We start from the raw sequence: 26,239 nt of genomic DNA, 5'->3' as shown, positions 1-26,239 counted from the left end.
GGATATTAACTGTGAAGTTTTGTGTGGGAAGAAATATATTCACAGATTGTTCTTATTTGTGGTCCTCGGGGCTCTGAGGACTAGGATTTGAGTTTCTAATTTCCACAGACTTCACCATCTGTGTTGACTACTTGTTGGAGGTATCAAGAACATTTTCCCTTAGCTCTTTTCACTCTGTTTTTGGGCTAAGGATTGTTTAGTCACAGAGGTCTTTGTGCCTTTTCTTCAGGTTTTGGTTGGGTCTACATCACTTTTCAGTTGAACATTTCTTTCAAGTCTTTCCCCAAGTTTTTCTTCAAATTTTTCTTTATCTTCACCTTGTTCACATACTAATTCGTTTTTTATTGGACTTTTTTAGGTGTTTTTTTAGAATATTTTCAAGCTTGGGATATTGTCTATGTACTTTTTATCTGTTGTATTTAATTCATGTGTGTCAGGCTTGCCATGTGATATGTGATGTTCTTTTGGACGATTCATCTAAAGAAGTGTTTTAAACCATCGTTTTCTTTGATTTGTTCTGAATATACTCTTCTTTGTACTAGCAATCTATCATCTTATTTGGTGAAATGTACAATCTAAGAAAATCCATGTTTTGTTTAATTCTACAGCCTTGAAAAAGTCGTAGAATATGATGAAACACGTCTCGGCTGTTGTTCAAACTGAATTGGATAAAGAATGAAAAATGTCCTAGCTAACGTAACAGAAAGTTTCAATTCTATTAAGGACTCAGAGGCGAGGATTATGCCTACTTTCTTCACTTTTATTCCATTAGCAGCACAAAGGTAAACAAAAGACTACTTTTCCCATGAACCATAGGGAAAACTTAGTCAGAAAACAATCATGACAACAACCAATCATGAACAGACTCAATTTCCAATCAGGGGCAACCAGCCCAATATAGCCTTTTGCGAGTGTCCATTCTCCTCTTTCTGAGCGCAACGACAGTTGTTCCGCCCTCTTCAGACATCTTGTTATTGGGCATCAGAGCCTGTAAATGACAGAGACCATTACCTAGAGAACACAGAGCCAACTCGTTACAGAGTAAACAGATTATAACATACAGGCAAAAAACTCATTCCATGAAAAACTGTTACTTACTACCTTACAGGGAGGGATCTCCTCCTGGAGAAATGGGCGGGATAATCCTTGCCTCCGAGTCCTTAATAGAATTGAAACTTTCCGTTACGTTAGCTAGGAAATTATTCATTCTATGTCGGGACTGGAGGCGAGAATTATGCTTGTTAAAAGCTTGCCCACAACCAGTTTCGCCATATTTAGAACTGGTTTGAAGTAGAACGTCTTAAAGGTAAAGTCCGAAGACCAATCTGCCGCATTAAGGATATCCTCCAGGCATGCGCCCAAACCAAACGCCTTCGAAGCCATTGCTCCACGAGCGGGGTGTGCACCAAAATGTCGCAAACTTATGCCTGCCTCCTGCATCACCCACCGAACCCACCTGGTGATCGTGGGTGAGGAGACCGCTTTGCAGGGCTTCCGGAGAGAAATGAGTAACTGACCCTCTCCAGGGGGACTAAATTCTTCCGTCATTTCTTCATACGCCTTGAGACATCTGACCACGCACAGTTTTGGCGAGTCCGGAATTGCCGGGTATGAAATAACCCTGGTATGACACTTAGTGCATCACAGAAGGGTAAAGGTTACTCCCGCAGGAGAGAAAATCCTTCTGGAAATGTCCAAAGCCCGGACATCCGAGACCCGTCGACACGAAATCAGACAGAGGAGCATAGCCAACTTTGCTGAAAGCTCCTTCCGTGACAGAAACCGGTTAGGCTGCCAGGAAAGAAGAATGTTAAAAACCTGATTGATGTCCCAGAGGGAGGAGTAGCAGGGCTCAGGAGGCAGGGCCAGCCTCACGCCCGTAGTAGTTTGTAGACCAGGGGGTGTTCCCCTACCGGAGTACCATTGACCGGGACGTGACCGGATGAAATCGCTGACCTAAAGGTATTTATAGACCGGTAAGCAAGGCCATCGGAAGCTAGCTGCGCCAAGAAATTCACCACGGCAACAACTCCGGCGACCAAGGGACCGTAACCCTGTCGCAGATACCAACGGGACCATCTACCCCATGCGGACCGGTATTGTTTAACCATACTGTCCGCCCAGGCTTTGGAAATGAGGTCCTCAGCCTCTCTCGAAAGGCCCAGGGTTTCCCATCTGCCCCGGAAATCCGCCACGCCATGAGAAACAGAGAGTCCGCTAACACCAGCGGGTGAGGATTCCCTTCTGGATTCGTGAGAAGAGCTGGAAACTGGGGGAGTAGGATTGGAAAATCCAGAGAAAGTTCCAGAAGAACTGGAAACCACACTTGCGACTTCCACAGGGGGGAAATCATTACCAGATCCGCCCCCTGTCTGCGAATCTGAGCCGAAGAGTGCGTGATCATTGCGAATGGAGGAAGCACGTACCCCTGCTCCAGGCTCCAATCCTGGAGAAAAGCATCTGTGGCCGCTGCCAAGGTGTCCGGCCTCCAGCTGAAGAACTGGGGTGTCTGGTGGTCCAGACGGGACGCAAACTGATCCACTGAGACCGCACCCCAACCGTGCCTGCTGGCATCTTACTCTATCACTAGATCTGGGGTAGAGCCGAAGATTGCATGCCCGTTCCAGGCCTCCATATGGTCCAACCACCATTGGATCTCGGCTCTCACCTCGGGTGTCAGGGCCATCTTGTGAGAGTAAGGGAACCCTTTCCGAAGGAAGTACACTTTGAGGCACAGCAAAGCCCTGTAATGTAGGGGGCCTGGGAAGATGGCCTGAAAGTAGGCCGACAAGAGGCCCAGTACCCGCACTATCTAGCAGAGGGATACCTTGTGTGTGGCCAGAACGTGACTCAACTTGTGACGGATCTTGGAAATTTTCTTGTCCGGAAGACGGAGTGTAGATGACGTTGAGTCAATGACGAACCCCAAGAAGGTAAGAGACTGGGTCAGTTGTAAAAGAGACTTGTCCCTGTTGATCACAAAACCTAGGTCTTGGAGTAGGGTTACCGCCATCTGAAGCTGAGCCTCCAGGCGATGAGGGCACAAAGCCATCAAGAGGAGATCGTCCAAGTACACAATCATCCTGCTCCCTCTGACCCTCAAAAACTCTACTGCTGGCTTGAGGACCTTGGTAAAAGACCAAGGTGCTGACGAGAGGCTGAACGGAAGGAACGTGAACTCGTAAATGCGGCCTCCCCACGTGAACTGCAGGAACTTCCTATGTGGAGGAAAAATTGGAATCACTGAATAAGCATCCTTGAGGTCCAGCGGACCATCCAGTCGCAGGGGCGTAAAACATCTCGAAGTAGGTGAATGCCCTCCATTTTGAAATGGCGGCATACTAGCCATTCGTTGAACTCGCTTAAATTTATGACGGACCTCTTGCCGCTGTCTGTCTTGTCTACTAAGAAAATATTGCTCAAAAACACTTCTGGGTGGTGGGCAGGGAGGGAGATGGGGCCCTTGTGCAGGAGCGAGGAGACCTCTGCGTCCACTACGGCAGCATCCGAGGTTGAAAACAGGATGGGACGAGGAGGGTAGGGTTGCACTGGGGACCCCATGAACTCTATTTGAAACCCCTGCACCGTCTGGAGAACCTGCGCATCGTGTGTGAGCGACAACCAAGCCTGGTAGCAACTTGCTACCCTAGTTGCTCCCCTAGTTTTGACAGGGAAGAAAGGTGAACACTCAACGGGGTTTGTACTGGAGGCACCTCCACGGAATCCTCTTCCTTTGCCTCTGCGTCCTCTCGTAGGATAGAAATTCCCAAAGCGGGACTGGTCCTGCTGTTGAGCGGAGCCTTTCTGGTTACCCTGCTGGTGACCTCGACCGGCCGAGCGACCCCTGCCTCGGCCGGCCCCGCGAAACACACGGGGGATACCTTTCGGATTGTAGACTGCGCCCTATCAAGGGAAGTGAAGGTATTTACAAATTTGGCGAGCATCTTCATGAAGGGCTTGCCAAACAGACCCCCATGAGCCACAGCCCCAGAGTCCGCCAGGTCACCCAACTTTGGGTCAATCTTTATGAGAAGGGACCTGCGGCGCTCTGTGGAGAGGGCACAATTGGCATTGCCCACGAAGATGACGACTCTTTGAGCCCAGTTGGAGACTATTTCAGGAGATATAGTGGAGCATGACTCCTTGGCCTCCTCGGCCATATCCAAAATCTTTGTAGCTGGGCCGAGGGCATCCAGAAGCTTGTCCTGGCAAGCTCTCCAGGACCTATCGATCCCTTTCTTCTGATCACAAATACATTTCTGAAGGAAAGTATGCATCCTGGGGTCAATCTCCGGGGTGAGGGCTATTTTACCCTCCAATGAAGGACTGGGACATTCTGGCCGCAAACAATTACGGGCCTCCTTTTCCAAAGGTCGGCGGATGTGCTCTGCCACATTAGCGGACACCTTCTCCCCCGGGACCCACTCCGAAGAGCGTGGATGAACAATATCGTTTGGATACAACATGTCCGAGGTGACTGGAGGGGGAACTGCCGGGCGGGTGGGAAGCCAAGGCCCCGAGGGGCCTTGGTCAGTGTCAGTATCACCAGCAGTGTCCGGATCTTTAGGCTGGGTGGTCGGAGGTGGAGGAGAGGGGTGGGGTGCAGTCGGTTGTACTGCCTGACTGTCAAGGAAAGCCTGACATAGGCGCTCAAAAGCGTCTGAATCCACCACTGGAATCCAGAGCCACTAGCCGGAGGGGAACCAACCGGGACAGAGACAGTAGGGGCTATTGGAGTTGAGGGAGCCCCTATGCGCTGTTCAAGGCGCAATAATGCGTTGTTCATCTGGCGGGAAAGCCTGTCTTCCAAAGGAGAGATAGCCTGGCCAACAGCTTGATAAATGGAGGAATCGACAGCGTCATAAAAGGCATCCCCCGCAGGGCATCTCTGCAAGGGGATCCTCCTCCTCATGATATTCATCATAATACTTCATGTAGATGGAGATAAGGCACAGGAATGGCAACTCTACAGGCCTGTGGAGGGGCCGTATGAATACAAAAGCTGGGTGACAGCTGAGTTCAAGGGCGGTAGGGCAACACCGCAATTAAAGGGGTTCAAGCCCCAGGAGACAACTGCTGGCAGCAACTGATGCAAAGAACACACACACACCCCCTTGACAAAGGGGCGCTCACTGGTCTGGGCCTTGTCCCCTATAAAGCCTAGGACAGGCAAATACAGGACCCCACTCCAGGCGTAACAGAGAAAAATATACAGACTCCACAACCCTTAGAACAGCCACACAAGCGGTTGAGCATTATAATGTGCAACGCGGCAGATGCAGTAATTAAATCCGCCCGGCCGCTACAACCTATACGGGCTTTCACCTCAGACCGGGGCCTCTGAACAAAAGACGTGTGCGCGGTGTTTGAATCCCTGGAGAGATCAAACACCGCATTGCGCCTTCGACGGCCTCCTGCGCACTCAAGTAGCGGGAGGTCCACAGAAGCCAAGCCAGCAAAAAAAAATAAAAAACGCGCACACACACACCTCCCACACGAATGGACACTAGCAAAGGACAATATTGGGCTGGGTGCCCATGATTGGACATTGACTCTGTTCATGATTGGTCTTCGTGCTGCTAATGGAATAAAAGTGAAGAAAGAAGGCATAATCCTCGGCTCCAGTCCTGACATAGAATTGGAATAAAAACTAATGGAATTGTCGCTTTTTTTTGTCTGTCTTACAATTATGGTCCTGTCTAATTGACAGACTATTTACAATGTAATCGGTGGTGCTCTGGACATCCAAAACATATATATTTTTTGTATATCGGGGAATGTCTCTGATTTACTTTGCACTATCAGGGGGGCATAGAGTTTTTTTGATCCATTGAGCACACTTTACTGTGGATATGTTAAGATTGTTTTCCTGAAAATTATGTATGTGCTAGCAACTTTACAGGCCAGTTACCCTCATGTTTGTTTAGTAACCTTTATCTATATTTACATTAATTTACTACCAATAAGTTCTTACACCCAGCCTAAGTATTGCAGTTCCACTGATTTGTCTGCAAACATCAATGTTCTCCAATCTCCTTTAGTCCTGATGATGACCTTCTAAATAGTACTACCCGGTAAAAACACCATCCACACCCATACGCTGACATCTGGGGATGCTAACATAATATTATTTACTGTACTGATCATTCAGAAATTTCAGTGGCATGTTTTTGCTGCTGGTCCTTGATTGATTGTGTTTGTTGTATATAAAACTTTTTCAAATTTTCAGTGTGTGATTGCTTACGATCTCTTTGTTAGTCAGTGATACATAGGATGTACAAAAATGTATGACTGTTAAGAATAACATTATTCCAGCTACACACTAGGGGCAACTTGCCAGGTTGCTTTACAATGAGGTGATATTTTGGTAATTGTTTTCCCTCACAATGAAGAAACATACTAATATGAATCTGTGAGTCCACATTGAACCATTTACTTTTATACACATGGTGCCTATCGCAGCAGCAATATAACTCAAAGCCATTAGTCACCAGAAGTCTGCAGAAGAGGACAGTAAAAGCCTTAATTTAAATCAAAGTGAAAACCATTCATTATATTCATTTAAGCACTTCTCCACTGGACCACTGAGTTTATGAGTGGTTTTGGAATTTTTCCAAGTCAACTAATTGTGTTTTTTGGCAATGCAATAGTTTTAGATTGGCATAGGAATGTTCTCCTTCTAGTTTCTTGTGTTCTTTTTCCAACAAACGACATTTAGTTGGGAATTACATTTTAAACAGTGTATTATGTTTTCAGATTTACAGTGAGTATGTTGGCATTATATCCATTCTCTGTGATGGTTTTGAATCTTTTCAAATTCACCATATTTGTGCACTGCATGCTTGAAGTAACCTCAAAGCTTATAAACCTCAATTAGTCTCAGTATAATGTACTTAACCCCAGATGCTCATGATGGAACGGTTCCGTCATGAGCATCGGTTGAGCTGTGCTCATGACGGAACCGTTCCGTCATGACCACGCCCGTTTCCGTTAGGGGTCAGCACCCAGCGGTAAATCGTACCGCACAGATGTGGTTAATATAGTTGCTATATGATCTACCTTGTGGAAATGCACGAAACGTGTGTGAGCATCTTTAGCTTTCTTGACTGCACGTGGAGGTTTCTCTATTGGATAAGACTGCTGAGTGGCTTTGTAGATGCCAATTTGATTCTTTAATTGGTTGCTCAATGTGTCCAAGGTGCTGACACAAACTAACTTGAGGTCTGACTTTTTGGTTGTCAGATAGCCTCTTTAAGGATCATAGCAAGTATATCTGCTTCCCAGAAGTAATCATTCTTGTTAGTACAATTTCTCTTCAATCTGAGGATTTACCCAAAAAGTAAATAATCCCTCAGATTGTGGGATGGTGGCTGAAGCACTGCAGGACAATATTGTCCCCCTCTGGCTTTTTTTTTTTTTGGTTTGAAAAGATCTTAATTGTACACTCTAGTCATTACACAGTTTAAGGCCTACAACCCAAGGGGGCCGGCTGCAATATCAATCATGTGCTTCTTCATAATTTCGTATCAACACAGCTCTTTAGCCGACAACCTTAGGTCCGGCGGCATACTTTAGGTGGTCGGATATTTCAGTTAATTCGTATTAGGGTTAAATTAATGTCATTCAGTTCCATCGAGCATACAACAAAAATGCTATACAAAATAGCTGACTTAAACATTAAACAACCAACAACTTCGGCAATTCGACACAGTATATAACATTGTAGTTCTTCGCATCTGATCATATTTTTATTGTACGGTTGCCTCAAGGCAGCGCATTAGGCCATTCGTTAAAGTCACTCGTAGCTGCTGACACCACAACTCACATCTATCTGGTATACTGCTTCAATCCTCCTCCCCCTCTTCATCTGAACCAGAGATATCACCCTCAGGCAATGGGTCACAGATGTCCCCCGTATAGACATATTCCACGGCATCCAGATCTTGTTCCATTTGCGTGGACTTGCCCTTGTCGTATATACCGCTCTTTCTACTAGCATCAGTAGGTCCATAGTCGCACACCATTGTGCCAATGTAGGTGCATCGTCCGCTCCCCACTTCTGCACCTTGTCTCTTTTGGCAACCATCATTCCTATCGTACCCCAGATTTGACCATGTTTTGAGAGGTCGTTTGGCTCCCATATATTTAAAAGGCATTTGCGGGGCTCAGGTGGGAGGGAGACTTCTAGTGTTAGCAAGATAGTGCGCATTATCTGCCTCCAGTATTCTGCTACCCCTGGGCAGTCCCAAAAAGTGTGCCAAAAGATCCCTTCATCCCCACATCCGAGGAGACAGTATGGATGTTGTGCCCTGTGGAATTTATGTATTGTGGTCCTGGTATAACATATCCGGTGGAGTACCTTTAACTGCACCAGACGGAACTTGGCTGAGATTCCCACCTCCCTTGGGGATGCCAGTGCTTCATTCCACTCTGTTTCATCCACGTCACCCAGTTCGTCCACCCACTTCTCTCGTAGTTTGCATGTGGGGTCTGGTAGGTTGTTTGTCAGTTTGCGGTATGTGAGTGAGGTAGCGCTGTGTTGCATAAAGTCTGTAAGCAGTCGGTCCTCCAGCGGGGAGGCTTTAGGCACCTCAGAGTCCGTTGGGATTGCGGTCAACAAAGCATGCCTAATTTGTACGTATCTATAGGTTTCGTTTGGGCCTTAACCATGTTGTTGCTGGAGCTGGGGGAATGGGATTACTGTCCCCTCCGCCCACATGTCTCCCACTGTCGATATTCCAATATTATCCCACTGCGTAAAACCCTTGCTCTGTCTTAGGTGGCCCAGCGCCTTGGTGTTCCATAGTGGAGTTATTCTTGTGAGCACTCCGTTCCACCCAAGTTTTGTTTGTGTTGTATACCATAGTGCCACTGTGTGTTTTGCAGGTCCTACAAGTTTCGCCGCTACCCCCTTATGGTAAAGCGCTGCCAACAAACTATGTGTACCCCAGCTGTGTTCTATTCGCCCTATATGCTGGGTCATCCTGGGGTATATGTATCCAGTGGTTGATGATCTTGAGTTATGTCGCCCAGTAGTACATCTGCAGGTTCGGCAACGCAATTCCCCCCCATACCAGCTTCTGTTCAGTTTTGCATGTGCTCTGCGTGCAGGGCGATCTCCCCATAACCGGCTGGAGATCAAGGCTGTTACTTGACGAAAATACCTCGGTGATACTGGGTATGGGGTGTTTTCAAGTACATATAGAAAGCACGGCAGCGCCATCATTTTGTACAGCGCTGCTCTCCCCAGCAGTGTCAAAGGCAGATTCGCCCAATGTTGTACATCCCGCCTCAAACGGTCCAGCGGTGGCTTGAGATTTTTGTCATAAAACACAGGCGCGGTCTTAGTGACATGTATGCCAAGATATTAAAGGAATCCCCTGCCATTTCTAGTTGACACCCAGTGGGCAGGACCGGTGCCGGTCCGTTTAGTACATAGATCACTGATTTTGTCCAATTGATTGTATAGCCCGATGTTGCTCCATGGGAGTCGCACAGCATCAGCAGCTCCAATATTCCACGGTCCGGTTCAATTAAGTAGACCAGCATGTCATCCGCATAAAGGGAGACTCTATCTTCCCATCCTTCACCCCAGCTGACTCCTTTCAACAATGGGGTAGTTCTAATCAAGGTCGCCAGCGGTTCCAGTACTAGGGCAAACAGCAAGGGGGATAGAGGGCACCCTTGACGAGTCCCCCTTGTCCGTGTTATTGAGTGTGATATGTGGCCATTTGCTGTTACGTGTGCAATCTGATTCGTGTAGAGGAGGTGTATCCAAGACATAAATTTGGGGCCGAATCCCATTTGCGAGAGTACTGAGAATAGATACTGCCATTCGACCATGTCAAACGCCATTCTTGCGTCTAATGATAGTATCACCGCTGCTGCTGTCAGTTGCGGTGCTCGTGCCAACGCCCCATGGATTCGGCGTAGGTTCAATGCAATATTTCTTTTTGGCATAAAGCCCGACTGATCCGGCTGGATCAGTTGCGGCAGGTGGGGCATTAGTCTATTTGCTAGCAATTTTGCCAGGATTTTCACTTCAGCGTTTAAGAGCGATATCGGGTGATAGGAGGCGCATTCTGTTGGGGGTTTTCCGGGATTCGGGATCGCTACGATTGTCGCGGTTCGTTGGTCTAGCGGGAGTTCATTAAGTTCCAGACTCTCCACATACATTGCTAGCAGTGGTGCTCTCAATGTCTCAGACATTGACTTATACCATTCGATTGGGATCCCATTTGGACCCAGCGCATTTCCGGATTGCACTGCATTAATGGCTAATTGTATCTCCTCGGTCGTTAGGAGGGCTTCTAGTTCTCCCGCTCTTCCGGCGTAAGAGTTTGGGTTGGTATGCGGCTGAGGGACTCCGTTGCTTCCTCCTTCGTCACCGCTCTATTCGGAGTGTACACTTCCTGAAAGTATTCAGCCAGTGTGCTGACTATATCTTCTGGACGCGATTGAAGTGTGCCGTCAGAGGCACGTAATTGTAGAATACCTTTAGTTACACCCCCTTTCTTGTCTAACCAGGCTAACATCTTCCCAGCTTTGTCTCATATGTCATATATTTTATGTGCGGTCGCTGTTTTTTCTTCTATGGTCTGTCGCTTCATATGGTCTCCGTGTCTTTGTTGACATAACTGCAGTGCATGTAGGGAGTCCTTTGTAGGATGTGCCATGTGCACTGTATACGCTGTGTGTAAAGCTAATTCTAAATCCGCTAGCTCCTGCTGCTGTGAACGTTTGTGCCCCACAATTGATGTTATGGCTTGTCCCCGTAATACTGTCTTGTAAGCTTCCCACAGGACTGAGGGAGACGATACCGATGCCGTGTTTTCAGCGAAGTAGTACTGCGTTGCTTTTCGCAGGTCTTTTCGTATTTTAGGGATCTTAAGATATCCCGGACATATCGGGTATATCCTTTTTCGGGTCTTCTCCTGGCAGGATATTGCTAAGATTACCGGGGAGTGGTCAGATATACCCCTGGGTTGAATACATACATTGTCTAGTCCCATTACTCGGTGTCAGGAAATAGTTGATGCGTGACAGGCTATTATGTGTGGCAGAGTAATATGAGTATTGCTGCAGGGTGGGGTGCATATGCTCCATACGTCTATCATTCCCAATGCCTCGAAAAACTACTTAATCGAGAAGGGCCTGGCACCTGCGTCCGGGCGGGGAGTCTGTCTATGGATTCATTTGCCGCTGCATTAAAATCACCTCCTATAATAAGGTCCCCTGCTGGTAGATCCAAGATGAACTTCCCCAATGCAGGCAGTACCACCGAGTGTAGAGCTGGTGGCACATAGACCGATACAATATTTAATGTTCTGCCTTCCCATTGTCCCTGAACTGCCGCAAAGCGGCCCTGATCGTCTGCTTTGGTAGTTAGGACTATGAAGGGGAATGTCTTTTTTACTAGGATACCTTTTCCCCTAGAGCCTGACGTGAATTCTGAATGTACTACCATTTGATATCCCCGCCTATCTAGTGCCTGACTTGCCTTGTCGGTGAGATGTGTTTCTTGTAGTAGTAACAGTGCCGGCTTGTATTGCTTTATCGCTTGCATCACCAGACCCCTCTCAATCTTTATCGCCTAGTCCCTGCACATTCCATGTCAATAACTGCAGGGGTACTGCTTGTGTCTCCCGTAAGTCTTCCGCGTGAGTGTTAGGTTGTGTGTTTTGCGTCATGTAGAATATGGGTTAGAGTACAGGGTTGTCTCCCGAGTTGTAGTGCAACTTTGCCACCTCTCAACGGTGTAACCAGTGCGTCTTTGTTGCCATGTCTTGCCACAATGCATAAACTTAACAAAACAGAAACCAATACGTCCCTTCCCACCCACCTCCCTGCCTCCCTGCACAACGGACCTTGAACTGCCCGCCCCCCCAACTCAGCAGACTGCTCTTCCCCCGTAAATCCCATGGTACTTGCTTGCTGGGGTAAAAGGTCCCGTGAAGGCTGCGGCCCCCTTTTCTGTCATCTTCAGCCCGCCCCAAGCCAGAGCCCAACGGAAACTCGACCTTCAGTTCCTGTGATAGCCGGCATTCCTGTAGTATTCGTGTGTGCATCAGCCCTTTTAGTGTTCAGTTGCACTCGTTCTCGATCCCGGTGAGCGATCTGGAGTTCCATGCCGTGATGTTTGGGACCCGTTGCGGTTCTCTTGTTGCTGTAACTGATGGTTTTTGTTCTGGTGTCGAGGTGCTCCCGCCGGTCTCCAGCCCTCCAACCAGTTGTGTGCAGTTTCGGAGGTGTCGAAGAACCATGTTTTGTTATCTGCTACAACCCTTCACCTAGCTGGGAACAGCATGGAATACGGCAGTTCCCTCGCTCGTAGTGCCTTCTTGACTTCTGTGAAGCACTTCCGTTTGCGGGCCACTCCGGCAGTGTAATCCGGGAAAAAGGCAATCGTGGAGTTGTGCACTTTAATCGGTGGAGAGATCCTAGCCACTTGAAGGATTGCATCCCTGTCTCTAAAATTGAACAGTCTAGCCAGGACTGGTCTGGGCGGTGCTCCCGGTTTTGTCTTACCGCCGTGGACTCTGTGTGCCCTTTCAACCGAGAAAAAGTGGGACAGTCCTTTAGGCTGCAATCTGGTCTTGATGAGTTCTTCCACATATAGATCCTTTGCTGGCAAACCTTCAGATTCCGGAATACCTAAGATCCTGACGTTATTCCTTCTAGAGCGCCCTTCTTGGTCAACCAGCTTCTCTTTAAGTAGTCTATTCTCCGTTTCAATGCGTGCCATCGCCGTCTGCAAGTTGGCTACATCGACCACTAGCGATTTCGTCACTATCTCCACTTCCTTAACTCGTTCTGTCATTTTATGAAAGTCCGCCCGCAACAGGGTGATATCTGTAGAGATTGTGCCCACCGTAGCCTGCACTTGTAATAATGCCTTCATCGCGTCATCAAGCGTAGTTTTCTTTACACCTTCCCCATCTGGTTGCTTCCCCGTAGGTGTTCTACTTTCCACTGTTTGCGGTTGGCCCCTCTCAAATGCGTATTTATTCAGCCTCGCCTGAGCCGACTGCGATTTTGTCCCTCTTACAGTCATGGCGACCTCTCTTGTGCGGCTATATAGTAGTGTCAAGTCACTAATGAGACGAGGCAGCTCCCGACTCTGTTGGGTGTGTCACTCTACCAGGACCACGGGCGAGGTGGCTTTGCGTGTGGTCTGTGTGCTGGTTTTCCCGTACTGCACTGAGGGAGTGGTTGTCTTCCGCCCCTGGCAGCACAAATTCTCTGTCACTGCTGTTAATGTTCTTATTACTGGCGGAGGGCCAGTCTCTCATAGCCTCAGGGCACCGCCCGCGTGTTCCAGCGCGGGACGTGGGGCTGCAGTCAGACAAACGGTCCTCAGGGGGTATTAATTCTGGACCGTGCTCTCCTGCCAAAGTCCTCTCCACGAAGCTTGCCTCTCAACGCCTTGTTACGCTCCCCACTTTGTGTGCACCCAGTGCCCACACTGCCGGTGTCTCTACCACCACACTACCACCTCGCTTCTGTCTTTTATTGTGGTGCTGCTGCCGGGTATTTTTTATTCACTCCCTGGAGGCCCCAGATCCCAGGAAATAGCAGGAGAGATTATTGGGTCTACCGGCACTCCGGTGAACGCCGCTGCTGGTTCGTGGAATGGAGTGCGCTAAACGCGGTTCCGTGTTACCTGCGTCTGCGTCTCCGGTGCCCACGTCCTCCGTAAACGCCCCTGGTTCTCCGCTGAGATCTAGCTGGTGTTCCGATGGTCCTCTTCCAATATGTCCTGCACCCCAACTCCTGCTCGGTACGCCGGGCGTTCTGAATCTTCCGGCTACATGAATGTCAGGGCGGACTTCCTGCCATTTGTGTCCGCCCTACTCGCACTTCCGCCCAGTCACTCGCAGCACTGTGGGTCGGTGCTGGAATCGTGGTGCTGGCCGCCTCAGGTCTCTCTGGTTTTTCGCCGTGATTCAGTGTCTGATTTACACCGATCGGTTCCGCCCGCTCCCGTGCTTCAGGGCAGACCTCTGAGGCAGTGTGCTGTATCGGATTTGTAGCCTGATTGATGAAAGGGACGTTTTACCCACGGAGCCTTCACATTATACAGCCGTCTAGTCCGGCTGCTGGCCACGCCCCCTCCCCCCCCCTTGGCTTTTGGTTCACAAAAGTGTACACACTGTTTTCATTGTACATTATTTGTAGGCCCAGGAAACTAATAGTTTTTGTTCTGTCATTAATATGATGTGTGAGTATTTTGATCCATTTAAAACACCCAACCAAATATTATCCTCTGGCCCTTTAAAAATTGCCAACCTGTTTGCCCCAGTTTCACTGTTCTGTGGCTGACCGGCCTGTACTTTCCCACACCTGCTGCCGCCAAGACAGGATTCTGACCTCCTGTCAGGCAGTGTGATCACTCCCAGGAGTCAGGAACAAAGGGCTGAGCAGAAAGGAGGTCACACCTCCTCCCCCTCAGACAGGCTAGTGAAAAGGCACATCAGAGCTGTGAGCTTAAAAGGCTGTACTGCCTCGTATATGCATTTGGACTGTCCTCTGAGTAGGAGAGGGCCCTCCTGTTGCCACAGATGTGCTTGCACTTGGGTATGGTGCGAAATTTAGGTATGCAGGAGGTGTACATCTCCCAGAAGGCTGGCCACACCTCTAGGGTAAGCAGCCTGATCTGTACCCCTAAAATAGAATTCTGTCATCTTTAGTAGGGCAGAAACAGTGGGTTCTGGGTAGAAAAGGTGACCTTTCTCTTCCGTGCCAAAGTGGCAGAATCAACAATACATTCAAATGGCACTTTGTGATTCCGGTGTCCTGTTTAATACCACTTTTTTCACTTCTGTATCCCGCCTTGGAGGATACTGTTCTAGTGGCTCTCCGTATTAACTGTCATCAGAATATTTGTGACTGGCCTGCAAGGTGATTTTCAGTAATAGTTGTAAAACCATACTGTCTCTGATTTAATCTTTGGCATAAATAATGAAATGAATGCATCAGCATATTGGGGGAAATGGTTCAACAAATGATTATCACACGAATGAAATCAGGGGTGCAAGCAGGTTACATACATTTGTATGAATGTTTGGTAATGTGTATATAACTTAGATTCTCAACTCTGGCTGTTCTATGAGCAAATTCGGTTTAGGGAGTGGCTTCTTTTTCCAGTCTATTAATTTACAGATTATTAGAAGAGATTACATCATGCAGTGGGAGAGCAGGATCGCACTGTAAAATGTTTTTGATTTTGTAGAAAACCTTTTTTAATGATTTTGTGGAAGCGGTTTATTTAACCTTAAGCCTTTGTATTTTAAAATCCAGGTAAATGGGTACCAAGTACCTATCCATTAACAGAGAATATCCGTGCCATATACCTGACTCTGGAGAAACTCATTCAATCTGAGGAGACACAAGTGAATGGAATTGTGATCCTCGCTGATTACAGCGGAGTTGGTTTATCCCATGCATCTCATTTTGGCCCTTTCCTCGCCAAAAAAACTATTGGAATTCTTCAGGTAAGGCATAAAGGCAAGGAAAATGTTTCTACAGCTTCCTGTGTATTAGAGTCCATTGTTTCTATTCGAGAGAACGAGTGATGAAATACAGATTGAAAGACAGCACATATGCTTCTTTTCTTTAAACAATAATTTCCATATATCCAGTTATACTCTAGCAAGAAAAGAGGCTATCTGCAAATCCAGTGTGGTCCTGTTGGTTAGAGATAAAACGACTTTCTAAGTCGAAGAAGCTCTCTGTGATGAGCACTGTATCTGTCTTTTGATGACGTAGTTAGAGTCAGAGTCAAAAATACTTTATTCGATTAGTTAAAATCATAAAAGTATACTACAAACACACATAAACACATATAAGCACATATAAGGCATATAAGGCATATGAAGACATATAAAGAAATATAAAGATGGAGACGGCATTTCATTCATATTTCAACAATACGGTTCAGGGATGTGGTATACATATAAAAAATGTTTTAAAAAAGACATTAAAAAGAACAATTATGCAGGGAAAATCGGGGTCAGGTGTTACTTTTACATTTTACTTTTTACTTTTTACTTTTACTTTTTAAAGTAAATCAAACCCCTTGATAAAACATCACATTTATATTCTATAAGTAATTCATTCATTGGCAATTTCAGAAAACATTTAAAAACTATATGGTGCAAGTTATTTATAGTTAAATAAAGCCATGTGATAAACAGCTTGAAATAGTTTTCTGCCTCTGCATGCTCGCCACCACTTTTTGGAAGGTGAGGATACCTCCATACAGTCTATAGAATATAGAATAGATATATGCTGCTGTTCAAGAAAGTTGACCGCCTGACATCATCTTTGTGCAGCTCTTTTTCTTGTGATCCTCTGGCTTCTCCAGGCGCTGCGAGAGGTAGATAGCACATACAATTTCATAGGACACAAATACCACAGAGTAGTTTAAAAACATAGACTCAGTCTTTGTCTCAATGCATTATGGGTTACTAGTCTAGTCACTCATATCATGCCTTAAGTCGAAACAAAGACTTAGACCATCCCTTGCAGCTTCCTCTAAGCCAGTGCCGAAATCTAATTCAGCATTTCTGGGGAATTAAGCAACTCAATAGTTCTGCCTTCTAACTAGCAACCTATTTGTGGACATTGGGGTAGTTTGCTCTCTTATGAATGTAGGGATGCTGCCCTGATGCTAAACACATGCTAGTGTTGGGGTGCTTCTTTGTGCGTGGCTAGTCTCAGGGCAATCTCTTGTGGTCCTGGCTTCTATTCTTGAGGATGCCGACTCTGGGTTCTATGAATAATCTCCCATGTGATATACAAATAGTTTTACATCTACCATTCACGCAGCTCTTTATTATCTTAACAAATATTTGCTGCTTTTGTGTGCCTGATGTTGCTTCATTGAATTTGCGTCGCCTGCTGTGACCCCTTTTGAAACACCCACCTAACTGATATATTTACATTCATTTACATACATGTCCAAAACATCAGTTTCAATAGCTGTACCAATGTTCAGGGACATCATGCGGGGTGATGAAGTCAAATTAGGCCGACACTTTCATCCAGGTACCAAAATAATATTTATTTTACCATTCTATCCACAATCTGTTACAGGCAGTAGTCTCTGGTGTTGGAAACGGTGCAAAAACAGTGTGTGCATTTCAGAAAGGTGCACAGAAGATGTATTTAAATTACTTACAAACTAATCTGCACTACATGGCTTTGAGAAATTAAAAATCTTAAAGCCCACACTGGCTTCGTTCTGTATTATCTCGCTCTGTACAAAATGAGAAATAAAGTGGTTTAATTTTCAGGGAGTGGAAATGAAAGGGGTGGGCCTAGCTCCCAAACCAAATATTCACAAACATGATGACCAAATAGCCTCAGAAAATTGCTGATGTTGAGAATGGTTGTTTGTTCTTTTGCAACAGGATGGATTTCCCATTAGAATCAAAGCTGTCAACATCGTAAATGAACCTATAATTTTTAAAGGAATTTTTGCAATCCTCAAGCCATTTCTAAAAGAGAAGATTGCAAATCGGGTAAGTCATTTATGTAAATATAGTTCTTTAAACCATTTATTACTGCTTAAAAGCGATGACATTACAGTACTCCATTCAGCTCTAAAACTGTTAAACTATCTATATTGCTTGTAGTGTTTGTCCAGCTATTGTGTATATTTCAGATTGGTATCACCCCATGCTTCAAGTCCTATTTCCAGTAGATAGCATGGCTCATGTTCATATTGTGATTAAAAGTGAGGGTATCTCTCTTTTTAGTGTACTATTGTCTATGGTACATTTAGATCTCGGCTTCAATTGTGTCTGAGCGCTTCAATGGACTTGACATTGGTCGGCTTGGTTGTATAATTTTGGATGGTTTTAGGTTTGTGAGGCATGCATGTGAGTTGGTCACAATGTCAATCAGCTTGAGGCAGTTTGTAGGGGACCTGGTATTTAGCTAGTGTAGGGCAGGTTTTTCTTATGGACAGCATGAGTTGCACTGGATCTTCTCTTTAAAGTGTTACTGGAACCACCCCCTGCAGACTCATCAAAGATTGCATCCATTGGTCTGGATCAATTTTGACCGAATCTATATGACTTTTTTCCAAAGTTCTTGGATTTTTGGTAATTCTCAAGCCACATGGCAGAATCAACTAAACGGTGAGGAGCTGGAGTATCAGTTTTTCACTTTTGATCAGTTAGTGCTTAGTTTCTTGTGGGTTAGGTAGGTGTGGTGAATGAACATAAAGTTACTTACCTTAGGTGTCAATCTTTCTGGTGGATACGCTATCTAACTGTAGATTCCTTATCTTTTGAATGTTCGGCCAAAGCTCAGACTGCATCCAGAAACTTTAGAACAGTACTCCTGCGTGCCAGTAGGTGGCATTGTGGGGCTCCACGCTGACGTTTTGCTCCAAAATTGACTAGTAGAACTGCATGTAAGGGCCACCCATGTGCTGGCATCAGTTGATTTCATAGACTGTCCACATGCTCAGATGCGGAGCTCATCAGCAGATTGGCATGAGCAAAGTGGAGATCTCTAAATTGGGACCTTTTTAGATGGAAAAGGAGACCATTCCACAGAACGAGGAGGTGGCGAGGAATCTGTGGTTAGATAGAGTATTACCAGAAAGAGAGTTACTGGAGGTAAGTAACTTGTTCTTCTGATGGATACTTTTAACCTCATAATCCGTGCCTTGTGAATAGATACAATACAATAGAAGTACCTCTCCAGGTGGTGAGGTCTTTGAGCTGGGTCAGACCAAAAAGTCCTACTGGACCGAGCCGACATAAATGCCACTCTCGACAGACATGACTGTCAAGGCAGTAAGGCTTTGTAATGTATGTACTCTAGCCCACATAGCCACCTTACAAATAACTAGGACAGGCGCTCTACATGCCAGCAAGGTGGGAGGTGCTTTGGCTCTTGTTGAGGTTGCTTATCACAAGTGCAGATCGTGGACCCGGCCCTTTGGGCAGGTTCACCCCAAGACTTTTTGCTTTTTTCTAGCCTGTTTCTGGAACCTGGTGGTGGTGATTTTAGGCCTCTGCGCACTTTTTCACTGTGGTACAGTGTAAAGTGCTTGAGCTCTCTGTGTATGTGTGGTGAGTGACCTGCCCTCCCATAGGAAGGAATGGGGAATATGTATGCCCATGGTAGTTCCTGATGTGTGGGCCGTGCAGGGGCGAGTTTGGTATGAGAGAACTCGTGAGACTGAATGCTGCGCAATGGTATATGCAGCATGACTGTGTCTAGTCTAGAAGTGCCACTTTTAGAAGTTGGCATATTTGTGTAATTTGTGTCTGGCATGTGATTGGCTGGTGAGCCTGGCCCAAGAGTGCCTGGGCCTGCTTGTGGATTAGCTGTCTGGTTGGAGGGTGGCAGGGTCTGGGGGGCCCCAGGAGGTTGTCTGAGTCAGCCCGTGGATGAAAGGCTGCATCTGCTGCCAGGGAAGTGGGAGGAGATGGCACCTGAGAGTAACTAGGGCTGTGCCTGCCTGACCACAATGCTGGCTCCACCTCCCGCTGGGCGACTGTCACCTCTGTCCCTGACACTGAAGAGAGTTCCCTAAAACCAGTTCTAGCTGGTTCTCACACTGCCTGCACAAAGACTTCAAAGACTTTTCTCTGTATAAGAAGGGGCTGTGTCCCCTTCCAATTTGTTCTTGTTTCCAGCTTGAATCAACCAGGGGCGTGCTGCTGCTTGGGCCCAGGAGGAAGGCTTGCCTCCCTGGGCCCTGCCCAGCCCCTGGATGCCTGGAGGACTTCTGGGGGACTTTGCTGTGCCCTGCCCAGAAAGGACTTTGTTGCTGGACTTTCTGCTCCCCTAAGCACCTGGAAGTGCTTTTTCTTTGCTATAGCGCTTGGGAGCGGTTGATTTGTCTTTCTTAGTGCTTGGGAGCGCTTTTTGCTTTATGGGAGCGCTTCATCTGCCTTTGGCGCTTAGGAGAGGTTCATTCGTGCTAGCGAGTGCCCACCTCGCTTATTTGCTATTGTTCTATTTTTACTCGAGGGAGCCCACTCCTCGGTTAATTTAGTCCCAGCCTGCAAGTGCCTGAAACTGGCCGCCGTGCTGCCCGCGAGGACCCGGAAGTGGTTGGCAGGCCGGCCAATTGCGGCGCGGCCCGGCCAGAAGTCCCGCCCCCGCAGTCCGGGGAAAGAGAAGGAGATGGCGTGCAGTCGGTGCGGTGCTCCCGTGAGCTAGAGGGAGCCCGAGACGAGAGAAGAGGCGGCTGGAGGTACCGGCGGGGATCCGTTCCCGAAGAGGAGCCCCGAGCTGTGAGAGAAGCCTCGCCCCCTGCCTGTGAAGAAACCCGGCCCCATAGCCCGACGCCCAGGACATATTGTTTGGGGTCAAGGGCAACAAGTTTTAATGTGTATTTTGTCTTTGGGCAAGTAGGCCCAACCCCCTGCAGCACAAACCCTTTGGCTGTCAGTTTGCAGTACCACATTAAGGATCAGGGAAGGGTACTGCCTGTAGTTAAGTTATTATTTGTGTGCATGTGTTAATGCTGTTCAAACTTGTATTAATGGTTCATTAATTGAAAGCCTTTATTATTAAGGTGAGCGCTCTAAGTAAATGTACGTTCTGACTGCACTACGGACAGTGGTTCCAGTATGAAAATGTGTACACACAGTTTCAAAGTTTAGCAACATGAGGCTATGCATGATGCTCACAGAATGCTCTCTGATTAGATGCAAATATTTGCAGAAGCTTGAAAGCAAGATTAATGTTTCTTTGCTTTCAATATAAAATGTTCCTAAAAAATGAAAGTAGGGAAAAAAATCTTCTGCTAAATTACTGTAAAATTTCAGGTACCATTTCATTGCAGCATCATTTAGTAAAATGTGTTGATGCATGCTAGTATTTCTCAAAAATATTAATATTGGAAAATTTGTGTAACCAGTTTCAAAAAGATTATGAGAAACAAAAATAAACAAGCCTTGGCAAAGCCAGTAGGTCCGACATTGGTGCTCAGCTTTTTAGTTTTGGCAATACGTGACTTGTTTTGGTATGGCTTTTGTAAAACATTATTGATGTGAGAGCTGCCGGGCCCTCACCATTATAACAAACATTGGCAAACGCAAAAATTGTTTTTGGTCTCAAAAAAGTGCACACTGCCACATTAGTTACTAGCACTGAACAAAACTACTTTGTGTACTGATATGCTCCTTGCGAAAGAGCAGAATGCTGTCATTCACAGTGAAGCCAGCCGATACTGAGAGAGAGAAATTTAATAAACACAAAAGTTCATAGTTAACGCCACACCACATTAGGGGCCCAATTAAAAAAGAGAGTCTCAAAAGTGCACCTTTGGTATATGGCTTTGGTGAATTCACAAGAATGTACATTAGTAGGGCAAGAAATTGTACTTCTACAAAATGTTTGTGAACTACATTTTAGCATGAGCAAATAAGCATGTGTAGATTTGCTCATGTGAAAACCTGGATGTTTGAAAGTTCATTTTCCCTCCAACTACTTTTTTCCCAACTCTGAAAGAAGGTTTACGTCTGCCACTCTCAGGAGTAAATTTCCAACATTTCTCAGTATGAGAAAGATTAGAGAAGATTTGTTGAAAACCCTTAAAACATGCAAGTTAGTAGGTTTGCACAGACTCAAAAGGGCATTCCAACCCTGGAACTACTGCTTACCACCATCATCAGTCCCAGTATGTAGATCTGCGGAAACGTGGCAACATAAAATGATTACTGGTATTCAAACACTACTATGCAATATGCCCTAGCATAATTAGAGAGGCTATATAAGAGCTCTTGTATAATGAGATTTCTGCCATAATTCGTGGCAGTACTACATGGAACCAAAGGGACAAGTGGTTTTTGTTACAGGACAAGTAGATTTATGAAGCAACCTGCTCCATGGACAAGTAGATATTTTAATATATTCCACACCCCTGGAAGTTCCCCACGCATCAGGAGGGAAGCTGCACCGGTGCGAGACCAGGGGGAGAGCGGAGAGGAGCCCCCGCCAGTAAAGAGCAGCCGGTGAGTAGAAGCGGCTGAGGGGGGGGGGCTCCGTGTGCACAATAGCTGGCGCCTGGTCGAGGCGCCGGGTCCTGCCTGTGCGGCCCGTCTGGCAGCAGGCTGCACCAAAGAGGGATGATGTTGGTAAGGACGTCCTTAGAGCCTAGAGTGCTCCAACGGTTCCATATGTGCAGCGAGGTCCCCCCATGGGGGTCCTAAGGCCCTGGAGACCCATGCCGCCCCAGTGGGGCATTATTCTCAGCTGCCCCACTCTAGTAGGGGTCAGCTGCGATGAGAGGGCATTTGGTTCATTAGAGCCCGAGAGGCTCAGGGTACATTTGTTTACTTCGAGTCCCCCGAGAGGGACTCCAACGACATGGGGCTGAGTATTTTTAGAGCCTCTGTGGCTCCAATGCACATGTTTAGTTAAGAGCCTAGAGGGCTCTTAGGGGGCAAAGTTTGTGTCAGAGCCTGTGTGGCTCCAGCCTGCAGATTAGTGTCAGAGCCTGTGTGGCTCCAGTTTGGCGCAGCTTTTGTTCTAAGGGTCAGTGAGGACCCTGTCGCAGTTTGGACTCCCAGCTGCCCAGCAATTAGTGGGCAGCTGCACCGTTTAGGCCTTTTTGTGATTGCTTACAGCTGCCCAGCACTTCGTGGGCAGCTGCCACGTTTAGTTTTTTTACTTTTGACTGGCGCTGCCTGGCAGCGCGCCCTGACATTTGGACACAGGGCGTCGTAGCCCCAACAAGGCCAGTTGGCCTAGGGACTGCCACAGGTGGTGGCTCATGTGTCTTCTTGCGCTGCACCTCTGAATGTATTTTATTGCATCATGTGCTTTGTTCTGAACACCGCTGAATGTGTAGGTTTATGCATCATGTGTTTCCCTTGTCTTAAACCTCTGAATGTTTTTAGGCATCATGTGTTTTACTACTCCTCTGAATGTGTTTCATGCATCATGGGTAATGTGTTCTTGTTTATACCCCTAAATGTATTTTATTCTTAGGTGGTTGTTATTTTTGTACAGGTGGTCCTAGTGAGGTCCTGGTTCCTGTTACCAGTGGTTACTGGTTGTGTGCCATAGTTGCTAATTTGTGCTACTATTATTTTGATTCTTTATTATTCTTTATTCTAGAAGTGCTATTTCTGATTCTGACAGTGGCCCATGTGGCCCTGTCTCCTGTAAATAATCCCTTGTGAATATTGCCCGTGCCAGTTGGCACCATGTATTTTGTGTGATACTATCTGATGTGTTTTTACAATACAAAAGTTATTTTATAATAACCTTGTGTGGAGTTCCTTTTGTGGTGTGCCTAGTATGTTGTTGCTGTTGTGTGCTGGCGCAAATGCTTTACACATTGCCTCCGAGTTTAGCCTTACTGCTCGTGCCAAGCTACCAGGGGGTGAGCAGGGGTTATCTTGGCGTGTGACTCCCTTGCCCTGACTAGAATGGTGGTTTCTGCCTGGCTTTGGCGTCAGCCTTAGCCTACCAGAAATAGCCAGTTCTAACACAGATAACATTCCATTGGGAGATAACTGGCTTTTGCACTACCTTGCTCTTTTTTGCCCTGAAGAAACCCAAAAAACTGATCATCCACACAAAGTTCTTTAGTGCAATCAATGTAAAAGCTTAGTGCCCTCTTGAGGTCCAAAGGATGAAATCTCTCTTCCTTTGTAGAGGCATGAGGTTGGGCAAAGAATGCCAGTAGGTTGTTAGCCTGCCCTGCATGAAAAGGTGTGAACACTTTCAGCATACTGGAAGCTCTGGTCCAGCTTAACAGGGAACCCTGAATGGATGCATCCGGAAGGGAGATGGGTCTGCCACTGACCAAATCACTTTCCAGGGCCGCTACTGCAGAACCCTTTGCTGTCTCCTTTGAAAAATTGGATACAATCGGCCATATTCCTTGGTGATGTTTCACTGGGACTTGAAGTCCCACTGCAGAGTCCACACCTGGTATGTTTGGTCAGCAGGAAGCCAACAATCCTAGCAGCCTCACTCATCCATACTGAGCTCCACCACAGAAGGCTGAAATATTGGTATCATAGCTCAAATATTCTGGATTCTCCAGTCCAGCTGAAAGGCATGAAACAGCACCTTATACAAAATAGTGTGTATAAATTGGAGCATCTGCAAACCAGTCATGTGTGACTTCGCCATGTTGATGGTAAATCCCAGTGATGTTCGGAAGTTCACTGTCATCTGAAGGTGGTTGATAATTGTTGGGGCCGAGCCTTGCCTTCGGCTGCTAGTCATCTAGGTAGAGGAAGACTGATATCCTTAACCTCCAATGGTGTGTTGCAACCACTGCCATCACTTTCGGTAACACCCAGGGGGCACTGGTTAGGCCAAAAGGATGCACTGAAAACCAATAATGCTCCTAGTATTGCTTCTGGACCTGACGTCCTGCAGGTCCAACACCACCATCCTGTCACCTGGTTGTGCGGCAGACAGGACCTAGCGAGAGCATCTTGAATTTATCCTCTTTAAGAAAGGTGTTGATAGTGTGAAGATCTAAAGTAAGGGAAAGTCCTTCATGCTTGTACAGCAGAAAGAAGTAGCAGGAGTGACACCCAGTTCCTTCTTTAAAGGCTGGACTCTGTCTACGGTCCCCTTTGGTCAAAAGAGCCTGCATTTCATGCTGCAAGCATGATCGGTTTGACTCAGTCAGTTGCACTGATGGTGGTGGAAGGTGCAGCGGGTTAAAAAGAAATTAGAGGTTGTAACCCCAATGTACAAGGACCCACTTGTCTGAAGGGATGATCTAGCCATCCTTGGAGAAAATATCACATCCTACCTCCACAGGGTGGCTGTGGCCCAGTTTTGCGGCTGCCGATAGAGGAAGGCTGAACTGAGCTACATTTTCTCCCTGCTATCATGGGCGTTGTCTTTCAGATTTATGATCTCGGCCACGAAAGGGATGAAAGACCAGCTGGGCTGGTGGAGGATGTGGGGTTGGCAAAACTAAAAACCTGTCCATAGCCATGAGGAGGGTGCAACTGTTGGTGGAATCATCTGGTGGTAGCAGAAGACCCAAGGTACGTGCCGTGGTCCTGCTTTCCTTAATCCGCTCTAAGGCTGAATTGGCTTTGCTGCCAAAAAGGATGGAGCTGTCAATTGGCATGTCCATCAAGGATGTTTGCATATCCCCTTAGAAGCCCATAGATCTAATCCAGATGTAGTGCCAAAGTTTCACCCTGGTACCAATTGCTCAACCTAAGCAGTCGGTCATGTCCAAGCCAGATCGTATTATGAATTTGTCTGCATTGCTACTTTGCATAATAGCTTGATTGAGAGATGCACAAAGGTCGCCAGGAACCGCTGGTAAAACACGTGCCACCGTGTCTCAAAGGAGTAGCAGCTTAGGAGACACCTAGCGTTGACTGACCCCCATAGCAAGACTTGTAACTGAGAAAATCTGCTTTCAAAAAGTCTCCGTTCATTTTGACTTACAATCAGGAAGTGGTGGGGCAGGGGCAGGGGTTGGGGTTGCGGGCCAGCACCACTAAACTCACTGAGTTGGATGTTGTGTAAGAAAGACTGGGCCATCTTATGCAGGATGATGGTAACCTGCGTATTAACAGTTTGATCAGAACATGGTTTCACCCAAGTGCCAAAAGAGTATCCTTGAGGGCATCATTAAACGGCTTTAGAGGATGTGTAGAGAACTGACCAAGCTGAAGTACCTCAGTCAAAACATTAGCCTGGGAGCTGTAGGTATAAGACTTCTGCTGCCTTTTGCGAAGGAGGTGCTTTCCTCAGTAGCAGGAAATGGCAAGACGCAAGGGCAATATCTGGAGAAGTTTTAAGAACACATGCACCTTGATGTTCTTCATACCGGTTTTCCTCAATGTACCTGGGATATAATAAGCCTATTCATCATTGTCATTATATGAGTCCCTGCCAAAAAGATTGTGCTGTGCCGCATGTTAAGGGCAAAGTTTCAGAATCTGAAGGATTGCCTGTTGGCTGCTTACTGGTCAGAGCCAGGCTTAATCGAGGTTGCAGTGGATTCTGCTCAGAGTCAGATAGCACAATGGGCTGTAAATCTTCCCTCAGCGTTGGGGACATCTGTGCCATTGGCATCAGCGTTGATGCAAAGGGAACCAGCACAGGAAGTGGCACCAGAACTGAATTCAGCACCACAGTCACTGCTGCACCCTATGGTTTCAGAGGCACCGATGGTGCTGATGGTCACCAATGGATGTTCGACTGGAGGCCGCTTAGGATCCTTGCCGCCCAAACACATGCCAGAAGAAACCTGTAAATGCGAAAA

The 26,239-nt window shown here is 46.8% G+C and overlaps 1 protein-coding gene across 2 annotated transcripts in view; it reads left to right on the top strand.

Annotated features, from left to right (window-relative positions):
* Nucleotides 1-26,239, top strand: part of LOC147665697 (alpha-tocopherol transfer protein-like) — a 62,182-nt gene that overhangs the window by 21,680 nt on the left and 14,263 nt on the right. For both annotated transcript variants that reach the window (XM_086949586.1, XM_086949587.1), the window contains exons 3-4: nt 15,301-15,494; nt 17,415-17,525. In XM_086949586.1, coding sequence (XP_086805712.1) covers nt 15,301-15,494; nt 17,415-17,525 — 305 coding nt within the window. The remainder of the gene's footprint in view (nt 1-15,300; nt 15,495-17,414; nt 17,526-26,239) is intronic.

The sequence above is a fragment of the Lissotriton vulgaris genome, unplaced genomic scaffold (assembly GCF_964263255.1).
Source record: "Lissotriton vulgaris unplaced genomic scaffold, aLisVul1.2 SCAFFOLD_260, whole genome shotgun sequence".
Classification (NCBI taxonomy): Eukaryota; Metazoa; Chordata; class Amphibia; order Caudata; family Salamandridae; genus Lissotriton; species Lissotriton vulgaris.
Note: the sequence above shows the minus strand (reverse complement) of the source record. Positions and strands in the feature narration are given on the sequence as shown.